Source organism: Eucyclogobius newberryi, unplaced genomic scaffold, assembly GCF_026437365.1.
Source record: "Eucyclogobius newberryi isolate DKJ021-1_F unplaced genomic scaffold, fEucNew1.0.hap1 SCAF_14, whole genome shotgun sequence".
NCBI lineage: Eukaryota > Metazoa > Chordata > Actinopteri > Gobiiformes > Gobiidae > Eucyclogobius > Eucyclogobius newberryi.
Genome location: NW_027315768.1, coordinates 13,325,343 through 13,350,537, shown reverse-complemented (window position 1 = coordinate 13,350,537; position 25,195 = coordinate 13,325,343). Strand labels below are relative to the sequence as shown.

The following is a 25,195-nucleotide window of genomic DNA, read 5'->3' as shown; positions in this document are numbered from 1 at the left end:
TTTACTTTGCTAAATAACAAGATGCAATGGAATTTCATGTCTACAATGCCCATAATATTAGAACACAATGAATTAATGAATAACTCTTTTATAATGAATTAGCAATGTTTAAAGTATCACAGTATATTTCACTGTATATTTCACTGTATCAATAAACATATTTATCACCAAGTTTATCACGATATGTTCCCATAACACGACCGCCCTACGACATACTATCACTACATGATTATATCCATGATGTATACATGTACTGCTTCAGACCAGAGTAGTTTATTCTTATTTGATCAAGTCACTATCAACAAGGTATCAGAGTAACACAGATAGATGCAGATGAACAGAGGACATGTCTCTGTCTCTTTAAACTGAACAGAGAACAGACTCTCACACTATTGTTGATCTCTTCAGTTTCATGTCCTCTGGAGAAGTGCTCTGTAGGGCTAAGGTTTCAAAAAGTCACTCCGAGCTGCCCCCTACTGGCCTCTCTGTGTGCAGACTGGCTTTAGAACTGAACTGTGGTGTTTCTTCATCCCAAAAGTAGTGTTTGGGTAGAAGTGGCAGATGAGTTAGGTTAAAAGGTAAAGACTAATCTGTGTCACTTAGTTGTGAATGTGTTATTACAAAAATGGGGGCTTAATATACTTAAATATAAGACACTGCAATGTATGAGACCATTTAGACTTGATCAAAAGCCATAACTTAGTTATACAACCAAGCCACAATAGGAACCCTTCTGTGTGGTGAGCACTATTCCGGCCACAAAGGTTTATTTTTTTACCATGTTTATCAGCAGAGGGCATCAGAGCTCGGCTGGGCTCATAAGGAGAAAGTATTATGGCCTTGTCCCAAAGGAAGCCTACATTCCTGATGAATTGACAAAATGTTCAATAGTTTTGCATCAACTTGCAATACAGTTTATAAGCAATGCTAATGACTGATCTATGCATTAAACTGCAAGATTAATCATAACCTGCAAAACCATAGCATAATTTAGACAGACTGTGGAGTTTTACTGTTGCTAAATGTCGAGATCAGCCATAGTTTGTTCATGCAGAGTGTCAGAAGTATCTACGAGGTTATATCTGACGTATTCACTTGCACAGAGGAACATTCCCTTTTGTTCCGTTTGCACTGCAGTGGCATGGCATGGGTAAACAAGCACGCACATTTGACGTAAATGTTTAGTAAGATTAAGCAAGAGCCCGTGCATGTAAATAAGAGCCCCAGAGAGAGAGAGTTTGTGTGTAGTTTGGAGAGCAGAGCAGAGTTTGCAGACGCGTAGGTTGGAAGAACCCTCAGCTCACCGCCGGTGTGGCTCTCCCGCGAGCCGCGCGCTGATTGGCTGAGGCCGGGTAAAGGCGGAAGTGCACAGCGCGGGGATTCCCCGAGGGAAGTTCCCAACTCTTCTGTCTATGTAAAACATACAGAGCAACACACACATATCCTCTGCCCGGGCTCAACTTTACATCTCCAAATCAGGCGACGAAACTGTGGTGTCAAAACAATCTACGGCCAAGGCAGTAACTCGAATGAAGGTAAGCGGACTCACACTGCGTAAAGCCGGGGAAAGTGTCCTCTCCGGATCAATGGGCTCCGGTGGAAGAAGCCATGGCGCACGAGCATCTGGAAACAACACGGAACTTTGAAGACGAGTTTGACATCGGGACGTGAACATTAGTGGATTAATTGAAGTTGTGTCTAACAAGCCTGATCCCAGTGTGTGACTGTTTACTGCGAGTGCAGAGCATCTGCTCCTGTGCCATGCACGGTTATAATTCATATTCTTGTACAAGACGGTGTCATTAAGTGTATGTGAGTCTTTATTTTCTGACATAAGTCACTTTACTAATAGGCTTTAAAAGTGTATGCTGTTACTGTCATTCTTGGCATAACCTACAGCAACAATGTGCTTCTATTCTCTTCTTAATTGCTTCAATAATTATTTTCATTTGCACAATCTAATTTTAGATTAATAATGGGCGTGGATGCTGGAGCTTTGATCTGTCAAGAGCCCACCAGCATTTTAATTAGTCTACAGATGATTGTATTAGTTAGTCAAGTGTAATAAAGTTGCACGACATACTTTAAAAATAAAATAAATAATAATAATACATTTGAATGACAAGTAATTATTGCAAACGGAATAGATTCAAATGAAATCACAATAGGACAGCAATAACTATTTGCACGCAAGTAAAGCAGTACTGTAGGAGTTGTAGGCCTAACTTCTTGAGTTGAAAATGGTTTCATTTTGTTTTTCAAAGGGTCCTAATGTGTAATCTGTGGCAGGGCTCATGTCTGCTGTGTCAGTGATGATTGTGGAGCACACGGAATGGAAAGGAACATCGGAGACCAGCTCAACAAAGCCTTCGAAGCCTATCGCCAGGTCTCCATCGAGAAGGAGATAGCCAAGAAGGAGCTGCAGAAAATGGTACACCTGAAAGTCCATCCACACATGCAATTCACTCCAGTTTTGTGTGACTGTATTTCAACAAAACACAACTTTATTTTGCCTCATCTTCTGCAGACTGAGTATTATGAAGGCTACACCCGCAAACTTCAAAAGCAGATCGACGACCAGCAGCGGCTCATCTCGGTTCTCGAGGCTAAACTTTCAGCTCTGAGGCCGCCGCCTGCAGGTTTGTGACAAAAGCTTTTCACTAAATATTTGTGTCTTCGTTACATTGAGCTAAACCTGTTTCTTTGCAATGGCTGGTTACGCTGTAATAACCCAGACTGTGACATAGTTTTGTGAGGCTTCAGTTTTGACAAAACAATGTTGTTGTTTTGAAGATTTGAAAAAATGAGAATCAAAAATAACAAACTGTCAAAAATCAGCAAAGAAAAAAATATTTAAAAGTAACTTGCGTGGCAATCTATCAAAAAAAGGTGTAAAGTGATGTTTGTGCACTTTTGAAATTAATTTTACATCTTAACCTCATTACAAGGCCTGTTTACAATGGAATAATCAAACTTCTAACACTTTGTTTAGTGACAACACGGCAATTTTAACTTTTTCATTTTGAATGTATGAAAAATGTAAATATTTGGAATAAAGAATTAAATAAAAACTGCAAAAAAAACAAGCTAGACTAAAAAAGACTAAAAAGAGAAAGCTTGCATTGTACAATCTTTAAAATAATTTTATTCTAAAAGTATAAAATTATATTTATGCAATTTTGTAGTTTTGACAGTGCATTCACATTCGTGCTTTAGTCAAACGTCAACCACCACATTTACACGTTTTAACACATTTCTTATGGAGATGGGCAACACATCAAAAAATGTATCGTATTGTTTTGTTTTTTTAAAAGATGCAAAACGTGAATATTGTACATGTCGTTTATAGTGAAAAATGCTTTAACATTTGGAGAAAAGCACGAGTATGAAGTGATATTTTGTCACTTTTAATGGTCTAATTTTACAATCTTTTCACACACTTAACATTTAAAGACATATTTGAACAGGTTTCTGTTGATTTGATAACATCGCTGTAAAATCAAATTTCTTACGGACTGCAAACAAAAACCTTTTAAAAATGTGCACAATAGTGAAGTTACAGCGCGTTAATGTGTGTTTATTCACAACAGGGGAAACAAAATGCGAGCCTTGTGAACATGCCCATGACGGAACTAGCGCCTATAGGAAATTACAGTATCAGGTAAGTCCACACGCTTCTTTATGCAAACACCGACTTAATCCCCTGCGCTGAAAACGACTGTGGCCTTTGCAGTTCTGCTCGACACAGACGTTGCTTCCTCTTCTGATTGCTCAGAAGCGTGTTTCAGAGTACAGGCTGTTCCAGTGGTCAGCCAGTCAAATACCGCTCCCGTTTGAGTTGGCTTTGAGTGTAAAACGATCAGAATCTGCCTACACGTTTAGCCCGGCCCGCCACACGGAGGAAAGCACGTTATTTCATCACGGCAGCGAAAGGAGCAAAACACGGCCGATTGCACAACTTTACAAAGCAGCTCGTAGTGGGCTCGTGTCCTCGTTTGACTGGTGCTGGATTATAACAACGTTTAAGGAGGATGGCTTGATGTTTCGCCAGTTGAAATGAAAAAAAACAACAACTAAACAACAACTATAGCCGAATGATCAAACTTAAAAGTGTTATTGTGAGAAGTAACGATTTATCAATTATTCATGATTACGGAGATCATTACCAGACAACAAATCTTTAATTTTCTTTTGTTTCTATTGTCTAACTAACATGTTACAATTCCTCATGACCAACTTTAAGAAATCAAATTATATGTGACAAAAACAGATGGATAAAATGTGCTTTTAAATTACATTAAATGTCTTTTTTGACTAGAAATGGAAATGAAAATACCAAATTTAGCTTCTTAAATACTCCTGATTATTATTTTTGAGCTCTTGTGATTATATTGTGACCTGAATAATCACAATTATGGATTATCTTATTCATTTTGACAATACCAGACACACATTTTGCACACAACTGCTTCTTTGGTGCTGTACTGTTATGCTGAACTAATATGACGTTGTTGAAAGTGATTCTGGGCCTTCGTTAGATCAGCACAAGGTGGATTCTTATTGCTATAAATGTATTTAAAAAAGAGCTGCACAATCTTCTTTTTTTTTCTTTTTTACATTTCGTGATTTGATTTACAATTTATGGTAAAAAAAAATAGGATTCTGTCCAGGAGTAGTAACATTTGAGTAAAGGCCGAATTATGAACTGCTAAACTAATTCATGTTTATAGAAGCCTAAAAACTACAACGTGTGCAGGTGTAGTTTTATTTTTTCTTTAAAAGACAGGATTTTTTGTTGCAAACATGTTTTTATAAAAATAATTGCAGACTTTGTGATTGGTTAATTGTTCCTTCTCAAATGGCAATTTCCTTTTCTTTCTTTTTTTTCTTTTCCCCCCCCATCAGAACATAAAACATACACAAACTCAACAACACTTATTACACCAGAAGAGGGGGTAAAAAAACGAACAAAACAAACAACAACAACAACAACAGAAAACAACAAAAAACAAATGAAACGGGAATAAAAATAATAATGTTAATAATAAATTAAAAAACTCAAGAGCGTGCTAGACTTGGTGAGGCTTAAGTTTTAGGAGCAAAAGTTGAGAATAAGGGAGTGTCATCAGAAAATGGCCATTTCCATAGAAAAAGCAGGACTGTGCAGCTCTGATATTGAAGCGCAAAGCTTTTCCTGAGCATCCAGAGGGTTTGGACTGCACGAGGTGTATCCATGTTTCTCTTCAGCAGGTGGTGCTAGAGGATAAACTCACAGTGCAGTTCAGAGCACATGTACCTGGGCCTCATCGCTCCTGACTCCAGCTACAACTCAACTGTGACTGTACTCTGTGTTTTTGTGTGACATAAATATTGCACATCGATACTAAAACGTGATCCCTTTTCCAGGACGGTGCGGCCACTGGTGCAGCGCCGTCAAATTTACCAACCGGATCTGCTGTCAACTGGTATGTGCGTCTTCTTGTGCTATTTATTATATTTTTAAACTTTTTTGTACGTGACCATTTATTTTGCATTTTATTTGTGTTTTTCAGTCAAGATATGCAAGATGCGTTTGAAGCCATTCAGGTGAAATTTCGGAAGCTAAAGTCTTTGACGAGAAGACAAAAAGACCACCTAAAGAGGATTAATGGAGCAAATGATACGTTCAATGGTAATCCATTCAGTGGGATGTTTTCTTCTACTTTTGTATGCGATTATTTATGATCACAATAGCACAATACTCCCATTTAAGTCATAGAATATGTGAAAGTAAAATGGAGCTGCAAAGTCGAAATAACAGTGTATAACATTTTTTATTTGATCTTTTTGTGCAATTTGCCGTGCTATTTACTTTTTCACGTGTGAAAATGTGTTCCTATTTTCCAGCGCGCCACAAAAAAATGCAATTAATGAGGTTACTGCTTCTTCTGATTTAAACAATCAACACATTTCATGATCTAATCTCCTAGTATGACCTCCTGTTCTGTAAAAGGTTCCACAACGCTGCAAAATTAACACTTCCACAATATCCAAAACTGCTCGTGGCCTTTTACTTTACGGGGCAGGTTCACCATTTACTGTTTGTATTCAGTATTCCCAGTATATTGTCACCAGTACAGCACCAGTTGTCCTCAGCACTGTGGTTATGAGAGGCATATTTTAAGTTTGCAGTTTGTTTTCTTAAATGTCTAATTTTTTTCAAATCTTAACAATCCTCTCCTGGTGTCAGATCAGCGCTTCTCCATGCCCATCCAGTGCACAGACCGGACAGCGGAGGCCGAGCGACCCTTCTCCTCCTCCTCCGCGTTAAGAACTCCCGCGGCAGACATGATCCCTCCGCCCGCCGCCGCCGCCGCCTCCCTGTCCTCGCGCGGGGTCGACCCAGACGACCGGGACTTGGACTCTCTGACCAAATTCAGTGTTAAATTCCCCCCTTCCGCGGACAGCGAATACGACTTCCTGAACAGCGCTCCGAACCGGCACGCGGCCCTGGCCGTGGCCCTGGCCGTGGCCGAGGAGGAGCCGGCGGTGGAGCTGCCCCTGTCTTTTGTCTACTCCTCGTCCCCCTCCCACTCGCCGCCGCTTCCGCCGCCGCCGCCGTCGTCGTCCTCGCTTTCCCAGGAGAGCGTGCGAGGACCCCAGCAGGTGAGAATCGCAGGAGAAGGGTCTGAGAAAAACTAGTAGCAAATTATCAGAGTCTGATTGGTCTTTGCTAATGGAGGAGTGAAACAGTGTGAAGTCCTGCTTAACTGTATTAATGTGTGCAGCCGCGCGCCTTTTTTCTCCTCTTTTTTTCCCCTACTTAAGCGAGCTCTGGTTATATTTGGCATATTTGAGGGAACGTGTGAGCCAGATGGAAGCACATTACGCTGTGTGAAGCTGATGAAACAAGTAGGATGGATAAATGAGGACTATTTGCTGATGTCTGTAAATATCTCGGAAAAATGATGAATGATAGAAAAGATAGAGCAGTCAAAGGGCCACAGATGATTTTGCAGATATTATAAATGATATGATGAGACTGTAAGACTGTGTCAAAATTAGAGCGAGGCGATATTGACAAAAAGGCATATCGCTGTATTTTTTAAGAGTCCCTTTAATGATAGAAAACAGAAATGTGTTAAAAAGTAGAAGTTGAAGTTTAATTATCAGACAAAATGTGAAATGTCTGTGAAATTGATCACTAAAGTGCAGAAAAATCACCGTTTACACTTGTTTGAAACTTTACGACATTGTTTAATGTCTATGATAAGAAATACAAAACTGTGAGAAAAAAAAGAGTGAATTAAACATGATTATTAAATTGTCCAAACACAGTCAAGTTTGGCTGAGATAGTATTTATGTTTTTATACAGACGTCTTCAAGAGGAATTTCACACTTTGATGGCAAATTAATCTTGTCACTACTCCAACTAAAATAAAGTGTGTTTACACCAAAATGAGAATAGTTATAGTTAAGAAAATTAAAAATATTCCCTGTTATGGTCATGTTTGACTATGACGAAGGTTAGAGAAAATTACAATTTAAATATGACAAAATGCAAAGGCTGCAGTTTTTTGAAGTGTCATAATTTCCTCCACAAACAACTAAATATTCAGTTTATTCTGCATAAAAACGTGCAAACCTTGTATGTAGATCTGTAAACTTAAATATAAACGTTATCAGTACGTCGGTCACTTTTCAGTAGTTTTGTCCTTTCTGACGCAGTTAAAATGTGCTCATATTATTAAAACATAAATCTACTGCACATAAAATAATTGTTTATAACATAGAGGTGGGAATTATATATATTGTCAATGTTCTGAATATAGAGATCATTTGAATTGTAACTATATTGTTCATAGTAAAAAAATATGCTACAAAAAAGCTAATGAAAAATGAGAAAAAGTGTTGCAAACTTTCAAATAAGAATATAAGATGATATTTTTGCACTTTTGTGGTTTGTTTTACAGACATTTCACAATTTTCGGACAATTAAACCTCAACTAATGCATTGAAAAACTGAAATAGTTAAAAAAAAAAAAACTAAAACTTGTGATATAAATCGTTGTCAGTATCGCCCAACTCTACTTCTCACTCATTTATGAAAACTTAACTGTTTAAATAAGTCTGATTCTTGCAGCACACAACTTCCTAGCCCACTCCAGACTAAGTAACCGCTCAGAACATTGCAGCGTGCGAGCCTGATATCGTCTCTTTGGTTTTTGCCCCGCAGCCGCTCTGGACCCCCGAGCTGTGCAACGCCGTGGACGTGGGGGCCGACCTGGCGTCGCCTCAGAGCAGCAGCCCCGATAAATGTGCGTTCTGCCACGCCGTCGTGCCGCCGGACCGGATGAACATGCACCTCTACTCGCATTTCTCCCACAAAAACGACGACGGCGACAGCCAGTGACGCGTGGCATGCACAAACTGACGGGACCACCACTCCGGGGGCGCGCTCCGGCGGGGCCTGCACTGGATTTGAAATGACACTGCCATAAGACTTGAAAGCATTTATTTAATATTTGAAGAAGTTGAATGGTACACTTTTGCCCATTTGAGAGAATATTTTACTCATTTTTAATACTACATCGTGAGGCAGACGTGAGCAAATCAATGGATTATTTACTCTTTAAAGAATTACTGTAGTGCTCCTAATATGCATTTGTAAATATTTGAATTGTTGGAATTATTGTGTTATTAAATGTTTACCAAAATCCTATTTGAGTTGATGTGTGATCTCGGGATATGAAAAAAGCCTCTTCAGACGGTTCATTATTAAGCTGATAATTCACGTCAATTAGCACGATTTCTAAACGACAAGTCATTCAGGGTGACCAGAACTAGAGGTGGGCAATATTGTGAATGTAGTTGTGTATGAAAGTGAAATATGAAAGTATATTGTTTGTTTAAAAAAAAGAAAAAAGCTTTCAAAAAGAACTGATCAAAAATAAAAATAGGAAAAAAGTGATGTTGTAAACTTTTAAAATAAGAATATAAGGTGATATTTCAGCACTTTTGTGATTCATTTTACAGATATTTAACATTTAACACATTTAAACCTCAACTAATACGTTTAAAGTCAAGTTTTAACACATTACTGTTGGACTGCTCCAAAAAATACTGAGATGTTTGTCAATATCACCTACACAAAAACCTCTAATGCATTTAATCCTAATGGTAAAAGGTCATGTTACGACCTCATCGATGGTCATGCTGGAGAACTGTGACTATTACAATTCCATTTGACAACTGACTGGGCAAGATATATTGCAATTGAATCAAAAATCGCAATTTGAATTGTCACAATTGACAAATCTCACTGCAGTTATTTACTTCATCTTATTATGTTGAGCAGTTTAGACCTCAACAAACATGAAATATATGAGTCTTGTTTTAGTTTAGCATATTTCAGTCTTCTCTCTAATGTTAATGCTCAGTAGGATCTTTGAACAGAATCCTACTGTCAAAACATTTCATCTAAGGAAATCTCAAAGTGCAACAGAAAAGAGACTTAATATAATGCAAACATGTACATTATAAGAAAAACAGTAAAAGAGGTATCCTCATTGACCTTTTAAACAAAAATGTCTTTAGACAACGTGTCAATCAAATAAAAATAATGCTCGTCAGATAAAAAATCACGATTATTTTTTCTAATATTGTTCAGCCCTGATTCACTGCTGATACAATACATTTCAGAACACCTTTGTAGTGTTTTGTGCAGAAACATGCGTACGACATCTTCATCTTTGACCATTAAAAGTGCAATAATCCTTTGCTGCATTTAGGACATTCGGACTATTAACAGTAAATCGCTTCATCTACGTAAAATACTTCTTAAATCCTGCATGTTAATGGCCATTCTATTTCCTCCACGACCGAAACTCGTGCAGTTTAACTTGACGACTCACTTTTTTTTTTACTTGCGCAGTATTTATTCACACCTTTGCTAACAATTGTGCTGATTTGAACTATTCGGCGTGACAATGTTTAAGGACGCTGCGTGGAGCGGAGAGGACCTCGCAGCCTTTTAGCTATGGGCTGGTAACACCGGCTCCGGTTCAGACGCGCTGGTGTGAACGCTGCAAACAACGCTTCTCTAAAGTGTTTGTCGCTTGTTATCAATTGCAGCGGACGATCACGAGAGGCTGATTGATAAGTCATTTGAGCCCCAGTTGTACTTGGCAGCGAACAAAGCGCAGTAATAATAGCAGAGTTAAGGTGTAAAGTATGTGATGTTGTACTGCTAATTTTCAACTAATGAGCCGCTGCACTAAGAGAACAGCAAAGTGTTTTAAGGCAGATAATGAAAATAATGTGCGTTTTGTCTTTGTTTGCACGTTTACATGTTTGAAATGAAGTGCAAGCGCTTTTTATGATGAAAATATAAATGTAAATGTAATTCTTTTAGTCAAATTTACAGTGATTGTTAAAGCCAACGCGGTCCAGATGGCAAAATGTGGAAATATATACATAAAATATATAGTTTTAACTTCAGTTATCAGTAGTCACAGCATTTATACTGCGTCCCAAACTGTAACTGTCCCATAAACTTAAATAAGAATTACATACCAAGATATTATAACTAACATTAACTTATATAATTGTAAAAATGGCAAAAATGAGTGAAATAACACCATTTACAATTATGTCATTAGAAATCCTAAATAAGCCCATGTGATATTTCTTATTGGTTTAAAATATACTTTCTTCAATCATTTATGATCAAATCTACAACTATAAATACACTATAAAACTATTGCCTGAGACGTTTTCACACCGATCCATCACAATAATTGGGTAAGTGCCTTTCGTAAATGCGCTCACTGTTATCATTTTGTATTCATTTATTGTCCGTTTTTAGATGCAATTCATAATTTTCTAATGCACCACATATTTTATCACGCCTTTTCCTTAAGAATCTCACTAATTATCCTCTTGCTTACTCCGTGATGAGTCGGACGCAGTGCAGCTTGTGCGCCGTTCTCGGAGGGATTCTGAACAGCTGTTTGATCGTAATTATGTTGTCATTTAATGTGATTTGGAAGAGGAAACTCGCCCTGACAGATGTATTTTTTTTTTTTTATATCTATCTCTACTCTTAACATTTGAAATGGCTTTTCAACTTTGAGCATACTGTACTGTACCTAGTGCTACAGTAAAGCTAATTCTGATCATCAATAATACAAATGTCCAAAGCCGATCCTCTGTCCGTAAAAGCATGTGTTTTGGAGCTTTGGACTTTGGAGATCAGCAAGAGACATTTTTTTAATTGGCGATGATTAAAAGTCTGTAATGTTTACTCATATTAATTCCTATTGAGTCGTTCACTTCAATGGTAGACTATTGAAAAACATCTTTTCTGTCCTTAAATTTGACTGTTAAAAAGGCAGAATAATAGCAGATGAAGCCTAAATAAAGTTAAAAACTAATAGAGCCTGATCCAAGTATTATAATCAGCTGCATATTTTACAATTAGTGTTCACCTTGTTAAATATATCTGCAGTTTATATCGGTATCGGCATGCTTTGTTTTTAAACAGAACTTGTCACAGAGCGAAAGCAAAAAAAAACGAAACTCAAGTAACACAAGATCCATGAAAGTGCACGTTTGGCCGGTGTGTGCAGTGCGTCCCATTTGGTCCAAAGTCTGTCAAAAAGATCCATCTTCAAATTCAGTCTGCATGTGATTTTAACATGTTATAACACGGGTCCAGTCCCTGATTGTTGGTTCAGTTTGTGTCTTCCATTCATTAGTGACGGCAGCCAAAGATAAGCTCTAAAAGTATCCATTTATCGTGTCCATGGCAAGAGTTTTGAAGCCCAAATACATAGTCCAGTGGGATGCCAAAACAAGCTGTCAATCTCAGTCCAATATTTCTAAACAGTGGGACAGTATCGGCCTGTTTTAAATAAGACTAAATAAAATCAGATTGTAAAATAAAAAAATAAAAAAATAAGTACATTCAGACTTACGGTAATTTGAAAATGGACCTTTTCTGACTCATACGTTGGACATTTTGTTTGTGATATTTACTTACTCTCCGTGTCATGTTCCATGTCTTGTGCTTTATATGTTTAAATAAAATAAAAATGTGTTTAAAAAAATTGTGATGGAGCAATATGACAAAAAAAAAAACCAAAACATATCATCACACAGCCCTCAACTGTACCTCAATCGTTCAAAGTGGCCTCAATGCCAAATTTCTCAGATTTGCTATAAGATTGAGGGGGGAAAAAGAAGAAGAAAAAAGAACGATATGGATTGAGATGGAGAAGGCTGATTACAAGGTGTCAAAATTGCCAGGAGCAAGAAGGTGAAAGCAATCAGTGGTGAGAAGAGTGCAGCATTGGTGAGGGGCAACTAATTATCTCGTCTCATTTGTGGAGAGAGAAGCATTTCAGGCAGCTCCTAGCCCCGCTGAACGCTGACAGATTGGTGCGGAGGAGAGGGGAGGTGTTAGAACAATGGTGCCCCGCTCACCATCATTACGGCATGCTAATCAGCGCTGCAGCTCTCCCCAGGCCCGCGCTGCTGCTGCGACCGCGACGACACGAGGCGGAGACGAGGAGACGGGAAGGGGAGACGCTTCTTCTTCTTCTTCTTCTTCTTCTTCTTCTTCTTCTTACAACCAAAGAAGAGAAGAGATGAGAGAAGTGATTCAGGGATTATGCGCAGGGTCAAGCAAAGTTAGAGCATAAAAAATAAACTCAGAGGAAAATGGAACCAAGCACTGCTGTGAAAAGAGTTGATTTATGGAATGAGATCAGATAAGATAAGATATGCCTTTATTTGTCCACACATGGGGAAATTTCGGTGTTGCAACGCAAGTAGATACAGGAGAAAAGAACAGATAACACTCAGATAAAAAACACTCTTATAAACAAAAACTCTCATAAACAAAAACTCTTACAAACAAAAACTCCTGTAGACAGAACCTCTCATATTCTTAATAAGGAATAGAGGAAAAAAAGATTGAATAAATAAATAAATAAAAATAAAAATAGCTAGCATAAGACAAAATAATACTAATAATAGTGGTAAAGTAAACATCAGTTATATGCACATGAATATGACATTATTGCGCATGAGTATGACAGTAATCAAGAACAATAATGGAATTTAAAGTGCATCTGACAGGTTCTTTTCTAATCATTACTTAGTTTGGTGAGTTAGTCCCTGTGGTGAATGTTTGTCATACTTTTACATTAGTTAAGTGGTATTTTGTGAAGAAAAATAAAGGTGGACATTTACAGGAAGTAAACAGAATCGCTCTGTCTTTGTCGTCAATAAGCGACATTACATTGAAATGCAGGGACAATTTACACACAATTGATACATTTTTCAGACAGTTTAAACAATCATTTATTGAAATGAACAGGTATTATTTGTCAAATCATAACTACCAGTATTGTGTAGTTCATATAGATTTTGTTAACTTGTTTACATTATGGTTGCTAGGTTGTCTATGTCTACATATGTCACATAGACAATCGACAAAGTACAATTAAAACTCAAACAAAAATTGTCAAACTGGTGAAAAACATAACAATAATTAATATCTTATAAATCATGTATATAACACATATATATATATATATATATATATATTTATTTATGACTATCAGTGTTAAGTATAAGTTGAAAAAGGATCATCGATATAAGACTGCTCTTCTTCTTCATTTTCATACATTTTTAATATGCTGAAATGTATGTCCCTTATTATGTATTTTATGTGTTATGAATTAATAAAGTAAAAATAAAGATATTTTTTTAATTTATTTTAAGAAAGTGTGTGTATGTGCATGACTGACAGTATTTTGAGTTAGCCTAGTTTTACTAAATTAACTGGAATGTTCCACAGTAAAGCACTGCATTCATGTTTCTATTCTCCTGCTGATAAAGGTTATTTTATCTTACTTTAACTGTCTCCATGGAAACAAACTGGTGGCAAAACTAGGCCAAGCTACAGGTCAGATCTGTGGAAAGGTGATCCCACTCAATGCAAGTTTTTTAAAGTCTTTTAGAGCTGTAAAAACACTGAACTTGAATATATTAAAGGTAAGTTAATAAGTTAATAATAAAAAGTATTTTTAGGCAAAACAATAACAACATCTCCATGGAAACAAGTGGACAGCAATGCCTCCTCCAGATAAGTTACAATGCCATTCTAGTTTGGGAAAATGGGGGCCCCCACAAAGATGAAGCATTTCTGGCCCTGTTGGTCTCATTTTGTTTTTCTGTCACAAAATTCAGTTTAATATAATTAAAAGGAAACCGAAATCTAGGGCTTACTCATTAATTTGTGAGTGCTCGACTAGATATTGTTTGACATTTTGGGCAACACATAGAGACAAGTATTTATAAGAAATCAGATTGTCAAAGTCCAGATTCAGTGCAACGTATGACCAAAAAAAAAAAAAAAAATTACAATTTGTTTTTCGCTTGTTCACTTATCTCACAATCTATTTAGCATGTTTTACTATTTCTGTGAAAAGTGCTCATATTTATAGCAGCAATTCTAGAATCCTTTTAAGACATATGGCACTTTAGAGTTAAAATAAACACATATGTTAAAGCCAAAATGAAAAGTCGGCTCCATTGTTTTTTTGGTAAAGTGTTTTGTTTCCAAAAGAAGATGCATCATTTTAGCTTTTGTTATTCTAGGAAGATAAAACAGTAATATTAATGTGTAAGAAGAAGAAAAGTGTTTTATATAAATACACTATATAAATAATGTTCTTACATCACTTTGATATTGAAAACATTTGAGAAAGCAAAATAAACATTGTGCCATTTAAATGCATTCTTCGTGTAGTCAATAACAGAGCAAACAAAGCCCCTAGAGTCATTGTGCTGAACAATGTTAAATATGATGTCTAAAGACACACAAAGTGGTGCGCAGACTAAAGGGAGGTGCTTCCGTGACACTGAACAGCTGAATGGTGAGTAGATTAGGGTCACTGGGCTACAATGGCCTCTTCACATCAATGTCATTTAGACAATTAACAACTTAGTGGAGGAGCATATTCCACTGTGCATGCACTGGTCACTGTTGGCATGAGGGAATGCCAACTCTGGTGGCGTGGTGAGTAGCACCTCACAGTTGTGTTGCCATGCGTCGCAGTGACTTTTGTGTTAGAATAAACGTGTTGAAGCCAGCGCCCATGTCTGCCGCAGCCTCCCTCCATTGTGTGTGTTGTGTGGTGCTGGTCTGAGAGCCCCCTGCTTTCTGGAGCACACATTTGGCAGTCACAGCCAGTGATGACAGCGGCAGTGGTGAGATCGCACCCACAACCCCAGAGGAGGCTCCCGCACAAGACAAAGCACTGCAGCTCCACTCCGTGTTCTGAATATGTGGAGATTACTGCTGACTATGGGCGCATGCGGCGCATTAGACATTTGTAAACTTCTGATCTTTTTCAGGATGTTTTGCTGCCCATTTAAAGTCAAACACACGGCAACCAGAGCTGCCCTGCCATTATTCTGTATTGTGGCCTAGAAAAGAGTGTAGGTTGTTTTTCGTCTTGACACATGGGGGTGGAATGGAGCATGGGGATGTTTGCAGAATGGTAACTTGCAATTCAAGGGTTAAGGCAGCATGAAAGAATCCATTCTCGGTTTAATGACCTAGCCTCTCTGGGCGAGGACGACAGGGAACATGCTCTTGACTTGTACTGAATTTGCCAATTAACACCTCCAATAACAGGCTGCCTCTGAACATCACCAGTGTGCAGAGAGGAGGAGAGACTCCCATGCACTTTGTTTTTCAGCCTCTCCTGCTGTAATGAGGCCCAGTGCTTTCCTTACACTCTAAAGGATTTGGATTTATGCAATTATTTGTAAATTCTCCTCATTGGAGCTTAGTGCTGTCGTAGTCATATTCACAAAGCAGAAATATTTTATTTCTGCCTGCTGCTTCAGTCTTTATCTAGCTTGTTGGACGATCTATTTTTTACACAAGCCCATATGGCCATGTGCAGCTTCAATTAGATACTCACTGGTATCTAAGATACACCGTGCTTGATTAGCTTTGTCCAATCTCATTGTTTTACATGAAAACAATACTGTCCTCCTTTAGATGGATTACAAAGATAAGTCTTGAAATAAGGTCTGTTCATCACCCCTCTAGTTTCACACATGCTTATCAGACTCCCAAACAACACCCACTTCAGGTGTGAATATCAAACTCCCCAGTGGAAATCTGCCACACTCTGCTGTCCTCCTCCGAGTCTGCCTCTGAGTCTTCCTCTGAGTCCTCCTCTGAGTCCTCCTCTGAGTCCTCCTCTGAGTCCTCCTCTGAGTCCTCCTCTGAGTCCTCCTCTGAGTCCTCCTCTGAGTCCTCCTCTCGCACAGGCAGCAGGGCTTTGCTTTCGCTCTGCTAACAACAACTGCAAAAACACCTTTGTCTAAGTGCAAGGAGGACATCTTGCACCAAATGCTTAATGACTGAAAAAAATAACTTGAATGTAATTGAAAAAAGGTGTCTAAGTAACTGAATGTTGCTATAGTACAATCACACCATAACACAATAGTTTCACAATTCATTAGCAGATACTTTAACGATATAGAATCATTGAAAGATGGCTGTGCAATTGAAAGCAGTTCACACCATAAGATAAGTGCAGTGATCCATCTAATAATAGTCATAAAGAGTAGTGGCTTGGAGTAGCATAGACAACAGTGAAGGTGTGAGCTGTGTACAGTCACAATGACAAAGGCCTTGTCCTAACACTTTGTCAACATAACAGGTACAAACACAGCAAAGATGCTAGTCATATGTACATTACAGAGCTCTCCTGTTCTCATCAGGACCACTTTGCGTCATGTTTCCAACAATATGAACCTTGTTAGAGAGGCTGTAGCACAAATCAATTCATTTATGCAGTGTTAAGAAACCATCTGGCTTGATTGGAGTTGAATGTCATCCTGGCAGGCCAGTTGCCTGACTGACACCTCATAGGATTAGTGGGAGGACCCCTTCATTTACTGCTTTTAGCCTTTAGCAAAGACAACACAGATCATCGTCGAGCACACAGATGCACTGCCATACCTAAAGTCTTTGTTATAGCGCGGATTAGATTCAGCATATCTGGCTGTTGTTTATTAGTCCAAGATAGTGAGATATAACACTTTTTGTGTTCTCTTTGTGGAAGCTGTGAAAATGGCACGCCATATGTAATACACTTGCTTGCTGTTGGTCTTGCCAATTCCCCCAAGATCAGTGATTCCTGTGCCAACGCTCACACTCTCTCTTTGTCCTTGTGATGTGCCGGAGCCCGTTGGACTGCCTTCTTTCTAAGCCCATGTCTGCTGCTTAATCGTTGATTTGATGTATACTGTCTGGTTAAAATAGCTGTTTGAACTGGAGCATACGTGTTCATATGCATCTCGGCTGTTGTTGAACAAAAAGTGAAATAAAACAAGAGTCGGCCTCAGGAGCATTGCTGTATAGATGAGGTGAGGATGAAGAATGATCCTGCAGTGTTTTTTCTTGGATGTGCATGAAACAAATTGGCTGCATATTTTGTTCACACCTCGAGTAACCTGGGGATAGCGCTCCCAATCCTCCATCGTCCTACCTGTGACAACAACCTGCAAAGTGCTCCCAGTGCCCTAATCTGCGGCAAAGACCTGCTGCTGCTGCATGTCCAGCTTGTTTTCCTCCTCCTTTATGCTGTCCCTGTGGTTTTTACATTTACACGCCCACCACCATCACACAAGGTAAAAGAGAATATGTGCATGTCTCGCAAGATATCATTTTTTCCCTCCAAAACATGTGAGCTTCAGCAAAAGGCACTGGAGCCATACTGGTGGTGTTTGGTTTCAAATGGCAGTCAAAGCATTTTAGCATCAACAGATGGCCGCTCGATTGGTTTAAATGAGTAACACCACTGCCTGCTTTAGAGTTGGCTGGAGCCTCAGAGTAGTGTACTACTGTCTTGTCATATCTGGCTGTGTGAATGATGATGTCACGGTGATAGATGCGACCTGCTCAGTGATGCCTGTAGAGACCAGCGCTGGGAGATCCCTGTCTGGCTGCATTATTCAGCACCGCTCCCTGGTCACCACCTCTCTGCAGCAGCTGAATATTTCAACAACAGGTTAAGATTTTTTAAGTGTATGGATGTAGATGGGTGATGGGGAAAACAGTGGTAGTGCCAGTCGGTACAGCCTGGATGGTTACCAAGGCAACTTGCCGAGTTTTTCTAACCGGTCTCCAGGACTTCTTGGCTGTCTCACAGGGGTGGGCTTTTGGAAAAGTGGGCTTCACCGTAGGCCTTTTGACTGGTCCACAAGATGCTGTGATCATTTCTATCTGCGAACACCAGGCTCCCGCTCAGAGAGTCTTTCTTTTCTTCCACAGGGCTGTGCTCACAACACCTTGCAGAACATTTGCAGAGCACAAGCTGTAGTTCACAGTTTGCTTTGTTGTAGTTTTGCAGCTCTTTTCTCTCATTTAGTCTTTGCTCAAGTAAAAAAGGTTGTGGGTCCTCTCTGGGCCCCTGGGCTGTTTTGTGAAATTGAACGCGTCAATATTTCAGCTGCAACATAAGAAAGGAAATCTGCTCATTGATAACGTAGCAGACATTGCGCCAGACAGTGATAGCCTATCCGGGGAAGCGTTGTGGTAACAAAAGATGTCCACAGAACCACTGCTCTGAGCCTGATGAGCCAGACTGCATATCGATCCATCTGGCTCTGAAGACACTGTCATGTCACCTTTGTATCTAAGTGTTATGTCGTCAGCTTCAGATGATCCAGCTGTCAGCTCCAGCACGGCCCATCCTGCTCATGTGGCTCATGCTGTTTCCTCACTCTGCACTCAGGTGTATTCACAGACACACAACATATTACCTCAAATACACTGACATTATCACAAGCTCTGCAATAAGTATGCAGATCTGTACATGTGAACAGTCCACACATAATGTCCAGCGGCAATCCAGTTACATGGTGGTTTTGCTGTTTTTCTTCAACAGATGCCCTTCCAGCTGTCACACTTTGGACTTGAGCGGGCAATGCAGGTGAAGTCCCTTGAGACTCAACATTTGAACCAGCTACCTTCTGGTTGCAGGAAACAACCCAACCAATCAGCTAACCAACCATCCAAACAACAGCGTATTTGCATCTCCAAAAATCAGTCACTCTACAGTCAAAAGTCTGATAATTTGACACTATAAGCTGCTCTATAACACGTCATGTGATCATAAGCTATTACAGATCCATAATGCCGTTTGAATGCCCACTGGTGCAAGCTTTTGGTAAGTGACCATTTGGTTTCCACTTGCGTCACCCGCTCCTCCTGATAATTAAAAAGACAGCTTCCAATAATGTTAGCACTAGCTCAGTCGCCGCGCAAACCAAGTGCAAATTGCCTCAAATGTGCTTCTGTCCTTAGACGGAGCTGATAGTTAAAGGGTGGGAATCAAACCTGGTGCTGAAAGGGCACAAACTCCTGCCGACAAAGGTGTGGTAACGGGGTGAACAGTTTCAAACACGATTTCCCCTGTTCTGCTAATGTGAGCGGCCTTATGATAAGACACCCACAGCAGTGCGCTAACACGACTAATTCTGCTGTTTGCACTGTTTATTCGAACCTCCTTTTTACCGAATGCGAGTCCAGTGTGTAATTTGGAGCAGGCTGCGGCTGGTACCTGGTTCACTTGGGGGTCTGGGGGGCCGGAGAGAGGGAGCGCAACCAGTAGGACGCCAGCCAGAGCTTCACACATGGAGCAGGAGACTGGTGAGCCTGCGAGCACAGAGACGACGTGTTTATTATTTTATTATCAGTGTCAATCTTAAACGGGAAAAAAAAGGAAAAAAAAGAAGAAGAAGCCTGGGTAATAAAATTGTGCGGATCAAGATTAGGGATGATAACTTGAGAGTTTTAGTTGTGACAGGCTAAAGCTGACTGGCGATGTGCTCATTAAAAGCAAATTCACAATTTGGCCATTTTTGATTTTGAAAGATTTTTGGAAGTCAATTTTTTTTTTTAGAACTTTCAGTACAGCTAAGAAAGTTAATTGAACGCATTTTACTGCATCTGCCAGATATCACACCTTCACCCGTCAGATGAAAAGAATAATTTGAATCATTTGTCAGTTTGGGAGGGGGGTCCAAAGTGAAACTATAGGATTCAAAGTGTTTCAAAGCCTGCCATGCTATTATAGTGTCAATTTTAACCAGTGAGAAACATGTGTATCAGACTGTTTTAATATTATACAGGTTAAATTTAAGCACAGCAAGTGTAAAATGCACTTAAGTCATTATAATTATAAGTATATTTCATGCATAACATTTTTTTCTTTGAAAATGGATCTGGACAACACACGTCACCATAGACCTACAGTCAGTCTGGTGATATTTCAAAATATAGTTCCTTTGTAAACTACTTACAAGGCGTTAATGAAAACTAATTATTTGTTTTGTGAGCACTTACATGGCATTTATCACTTGGTTATTGCAAATGCTTCATTTACACACACACACACACACACACACACACACACACACACACACACGCACGCACGCACGCACACACACACACACACACACACACATGGTTAATGGTATATTAAAATGTATAAGGAATCATAAGCTATCTACAAAGGCTTTTAGTGCTTATTAATGCCTTATAAACCATTGGAACCATATTCTATTTTAAAGCGTTACCGTAAATGGAACTACTTTATGCAGCGTTCACACTCGTTTTTTCTGATGTAGGCTTGATTTGGTCCAGTTTTAGCCCTGGTTTAACCCTTGTTCATGTCTAGTTCCAGGTTTAGTCCTAGTTTAGTCCCACTTTTACTGTGGTGTTTGTGCAAGTGTAAACTTTTGCCACGGTACACAGCTGACAAACACAGCCATTTTTATTATTTGTTTAATTTATTATTTTAACCAATCCTTTGTAAAACCACTTCTAATTCCAATCCAACTGAGACCTTCCACCAGTCCTTGGAATAAATGAGGCCACCCAGTGTCAGAGGTGCAAAAGTTTCCTCTCCAAACTCTCAATCTGTTTGTTTGCCACACAAAACCTGTCACTTTCTTATTTTTCCCTCCTCTCCGTCTCCTCTTCGCCGGCACGTGCTTTCCTTTCCCCGCAGAATTCAGAGCTGATCATTAACCTTTTCCTTTAGATTCTTTCCCTCCTCGCCTGGTCACATATTTGGTTCCTGGCCCCATATGCCACTTTCCTATTTCCTGCCTGCAGACAGCGGGGAGTAGCTCTATTATCACCTTCCCAGAGCTGTCTTTGGATGTGAGAGGCAATTCCATTTCACTCAGCCGCAGGGAGGGGGCGGAGGAAGCGGTGGAAGCGCCCGCGACATCATAGAAAATTGGCTTAGGCTTGTTTCTTATAGTTAAATGTAAGACTATTGGCTTTGTATCGCGGGGGCCTAGATTTGAAGAGTTTTTTCTCCTTCTTTTTTAGGAGTACTTTTAAGTGAGTCAAAGGTTAAGTGGCTCGTATCATGGTTTTGTTGTTGCAGCCCCATTTAAACGCTTGAAATATTAACTATCCATGCAGTTGTATTACACTGCTGTGAATCTGTGCTAAACATACCACGAACATCTCTAATACTTTTCCACTCTATGTGCAGTCTGCGGCGTTTTACTTTACGAGCGTGTGTTGTGTGCTATTTCCGAACCTTTCCTTTTGGTCCTTTTCCTCTTTTCCACCAGTCCTTGGAACAGTAGGGCTCTTGACAATATTGCTGCAGGATAAATTAAACATGAGTTACGTGGAGTGATAATCTGTGGGCCTCTCTTTTCACACTGCATTCCCAATGAGCTGCGCGTTGGCCTGGTGTTGTTGCCTGCGATTTTAATGAAGATTATTCTTGTAACACGAGCGGCGCCTGTTTGCTCGGATTCTCCCCCAAATATTTTCTCTGCAAATTCAGATTTCTTTTTTTTTTGTGTGCGTGTGTGTGTTTGTGTTGTCTGATTCTCTGGCCTGTATTTATTTTTTTCACCCCCCCATTCTTTTATAAACCTGTTTGTTTATATCACATGTCCTTAAAAGATGATGATTAAACAAGACTTAGAATTTGGTTATTGTGACAAGCTATTTATCGATTTTGCGATCCTCTGGCACTGAAGGGGTAATTACGGCGCGTTTGTATCTTGTCTGAGGGTGGTTTGCTGAATTGAAAGCATTCTTATTGTTAGTTTGCTTTAATATAGATGTTAAAATGTAGATAATATCGTGAATGTTGCTTTGAATATATGCAAAATTTGAATAGCAAGCACATCCTTTATAGGGAAAAAATGTACAAAAAGCCAAAAAATATAAATGTTGTAAAATATGAAGGTATGAAGGGATATTTCTGCATGGTTGTGATTATTTTTTATAGATTTTTACACATAACATTTTGGACTTATCAGGATACTCCAAAAAATTACTGAAGTATTCATTTTTGTCAATATCGCCCAGCCCTGCTTAAATCTCAAGAGGACGACGCTTGATGGCACGGCCACTCTCGTAAAAATGGAAGTGGTGTTTTATAAATAATTTCAGCCGACAACAGCATCCCTCACAATCACGGCGTTTCACTGATATTCATTTGGCATAAGTCAGTTTGATTCTCCGGGAAGTGCCTTAAAAAGTCTTTCCGCTGCGGTGCATTTTTCATGCTCTGGTGCTCGGTGGGGACAGTGGCCGCTCGGCTCCTCACCGGGAGACGTCTGACTGTGCATGGCAGCAGAAATAACAAAATGGTCGCACGGCCTATGAGCGCACTCCGCCCGGTCGCACAGCCCTCTTTAAACATTTATAGAGACTAGCAGCGCACCAAACAGTTGATAACAGGCAAGAAGCGGGTGATAAAAGAAGTTAGCCCTTGCACTAACTTTGACATTAGATACGCTTCCATGTTTGCAAAGCCCAATAATCCACAATAGGGAAGTACACAGTTTGTCCACTTAAAGGCACAGAATGGCACTTTGATTCCATGGAAATAGAACCACACCTTTGAACATTCTCTAGATAGATACGTTTTATGCCATTAAAGGAAGAGGCTCCTCCTCCAGGTCAAGTACGAGTCAGGTTTGTTGAGATGCAAGCCCAGGTTTGTTTACATTTTTAGAGCAATAAAAACATTCAAAATGAAAAACAGCTTTTGTGTCAGTCTTTTTTTTGGTTAAAAAGTTACATTCTGTGCTTAGTAAAGTAAATTTATAGATACATGTGCAAAGAAGTAAAAAGTAGCACATGCACAAGTGTAAAAAGTAAAAGTATTTCACACAGATTTTGAGAACGAATGTATTTGATAAAGAATTGTGCTGATTTGTGATCAACAGAAGAAATTTGACTACATTTCTTTATTTTTGTGTCTGAATTTTATGTATATGTATTTCATTTATATATATTTTTACTTTTTACTCTTGTGACAACAGTGTTTCCTCATCATTTATAGTTATAAAATATAATTTACTGCTGGAACAATAAGTTATATATTCTGTAATTATGAAATATACACATACCTTTCGATACTTTGTGGAGATGAGGTCACAAAGCGCAGTATTATACCCAGGAGTGTGGCAAAGGACAAACCTGAAAAGAAATGAAGAATGTACAATTATGTTTGCGAAAGGAAAGAAAACTGATCTTTTAACTTCTGCTTAATAGTATGCATATTATTCCACTAAAACTTTTACGTATTGATTATCATAAAAGCAGTTTAACACCATGTTAACAAGAAAATCTTACAGTTTATGAAGAAGGAATGTTATTCTCCTGATTTATTTAATGTAATATACTTAGACAACCCGTGATAAAAAATAAATGCATTTGCAACGCTTTCACTTTTGTAGGTGTTGAACTTTGAACTACTTTTCTCATGTTGTAGTTGTCTAATGTATTCCGTTTTATACTCTCTATCTTATATTGATTTATAAAGCATGTTTTACTCAGCACCTTTGACAACAACTCATCTTTTTCATAGCTACAGTTAGCTTCATGCTCTAATGGTGATATGCAGTATTAGATTCACTGTTCACTCTCTGCACTACGTCTGTAAATGTAGTGTACATAGTAAGCCTTATTTTATCAGCAAGGTTACAAATAATTCCTTCTACAGTATATTTAGATTATTTTTCTTTTTGGTTTTATATACTGTATGTCATTTTATTATTGTTCATTGTTTTATGTTGCACCGAATCACCAAAGCAAGTTCTGTTCCTTGTTTGTGAATTCTGTTCATTAAATGGCAAAAACCTTTTCTGATTCTGATTCTAGATTCAAATACTGTATACACTTTGCTCATTGCTGTTGCATATTTAGTTACATCTCAGGTAAAGTTACTTAACTTAAAATGATTTACATCACAGGTATTTCCTTTTATATCTTTATATATAAAATTGTCTTTTGAGGGCTTTTGTATTAGTTAGTTTACACACACTGTCATTCATACAGCAGAGTACTTGAACACCGGAGGCAGTGTGGGTGAAGTGTCTTGCCAAAGGGCACAACTACTGCACCTTGGTTTCCCAGCACTCTCTCATCTAGGCCTTAGTGTGGCTGCCATGTAACTGTATTTTAACACTGTTCCATCATTAACTTTCAGATTTATATTTCCATCTTTCTTGCATGTTTGGGTAATCCTGTGTTGTCCTGCATTTCAGACTTGCACAGAAAATGTTTGTTTGCACCAACCCCCTATCTCCACCCGCTCTGTACTTACTTACTCAAAACACACAGACGATAAAATATATAAGCTTCGTTCAACAATTGCAGCTATGTTTACATGCACACCAAAAATCTGACCATTATCTGATTACTGGAGTCTGAAATAAATGTCTTATTAACACTTCAGGTTCAATTTGATGAGTAATCTGAAAGTTCACACCTGTGCAGTTTTGACAAGCAAAGGTATGTACACACAAAAAGGGCAAACTGATGCAAACTAATGTGGCAAAGACAAAAAATAAAACAGAAAATGTGGAAGATTGAAAGAGTTTCATTGTACTTTGTCTTCAAATACAAACAGTTACCCATGAGTCACCTGTTTTTATTGATCAGATTTCTCTTTGCCATGTAAACGACAACACGACAATATTTTGATCTAATTATTCCAGTTATCCAATTTATTGTATCCATGCATTTTTACCAGGCTGTTGATATCATTACAAAAAGCAATTCAGAAAGTAAAGTTTTTAAAGAAAGTTATGCATAATGTGATCCAATACACTTATGAATGAAAG

At 38.8% G+C, this 25,195-nt stretch overlaps 1 protein-coding gene across 1 annotated transcript; it reads left to right on the top strand.

Annotated features, from left to right (window-relative positions):
- The first annotated feature begins 1,275 nt into the window (after positions 1 to 1,275).
- Positions 1,276 to 8,702, top strand: tank (TRAF family member-associated NFKB activator). The gene is made up of 8 exons (XM_072444352.1): positions 1,276 to 1,535; positions 2,290 to 2,431; positions 2,528 to 2,639; positions 3,591 to 3,661; positions 5,407 to 5,465; positions 5,553 to 5,671; positions 6,230 to 6,645; positions 8,217 to 8,702. Exons 2-8 carry the CDS (start codon positions 2,333 to 2,335, stop codon positions 8,391 to 8,393), a joined length of 1,053 nt encoding a protein of 350 aa, XP_072300453.1. The 5' UTR covers positions 1,276 to 1,535; positions 2,290 to 2,332; the 3' UTR covers positions 8,394 to 8,702.
- The last annotated feature ends 16,493 nt before the right edge of the window (positions 8,703 to 25,195 follow it).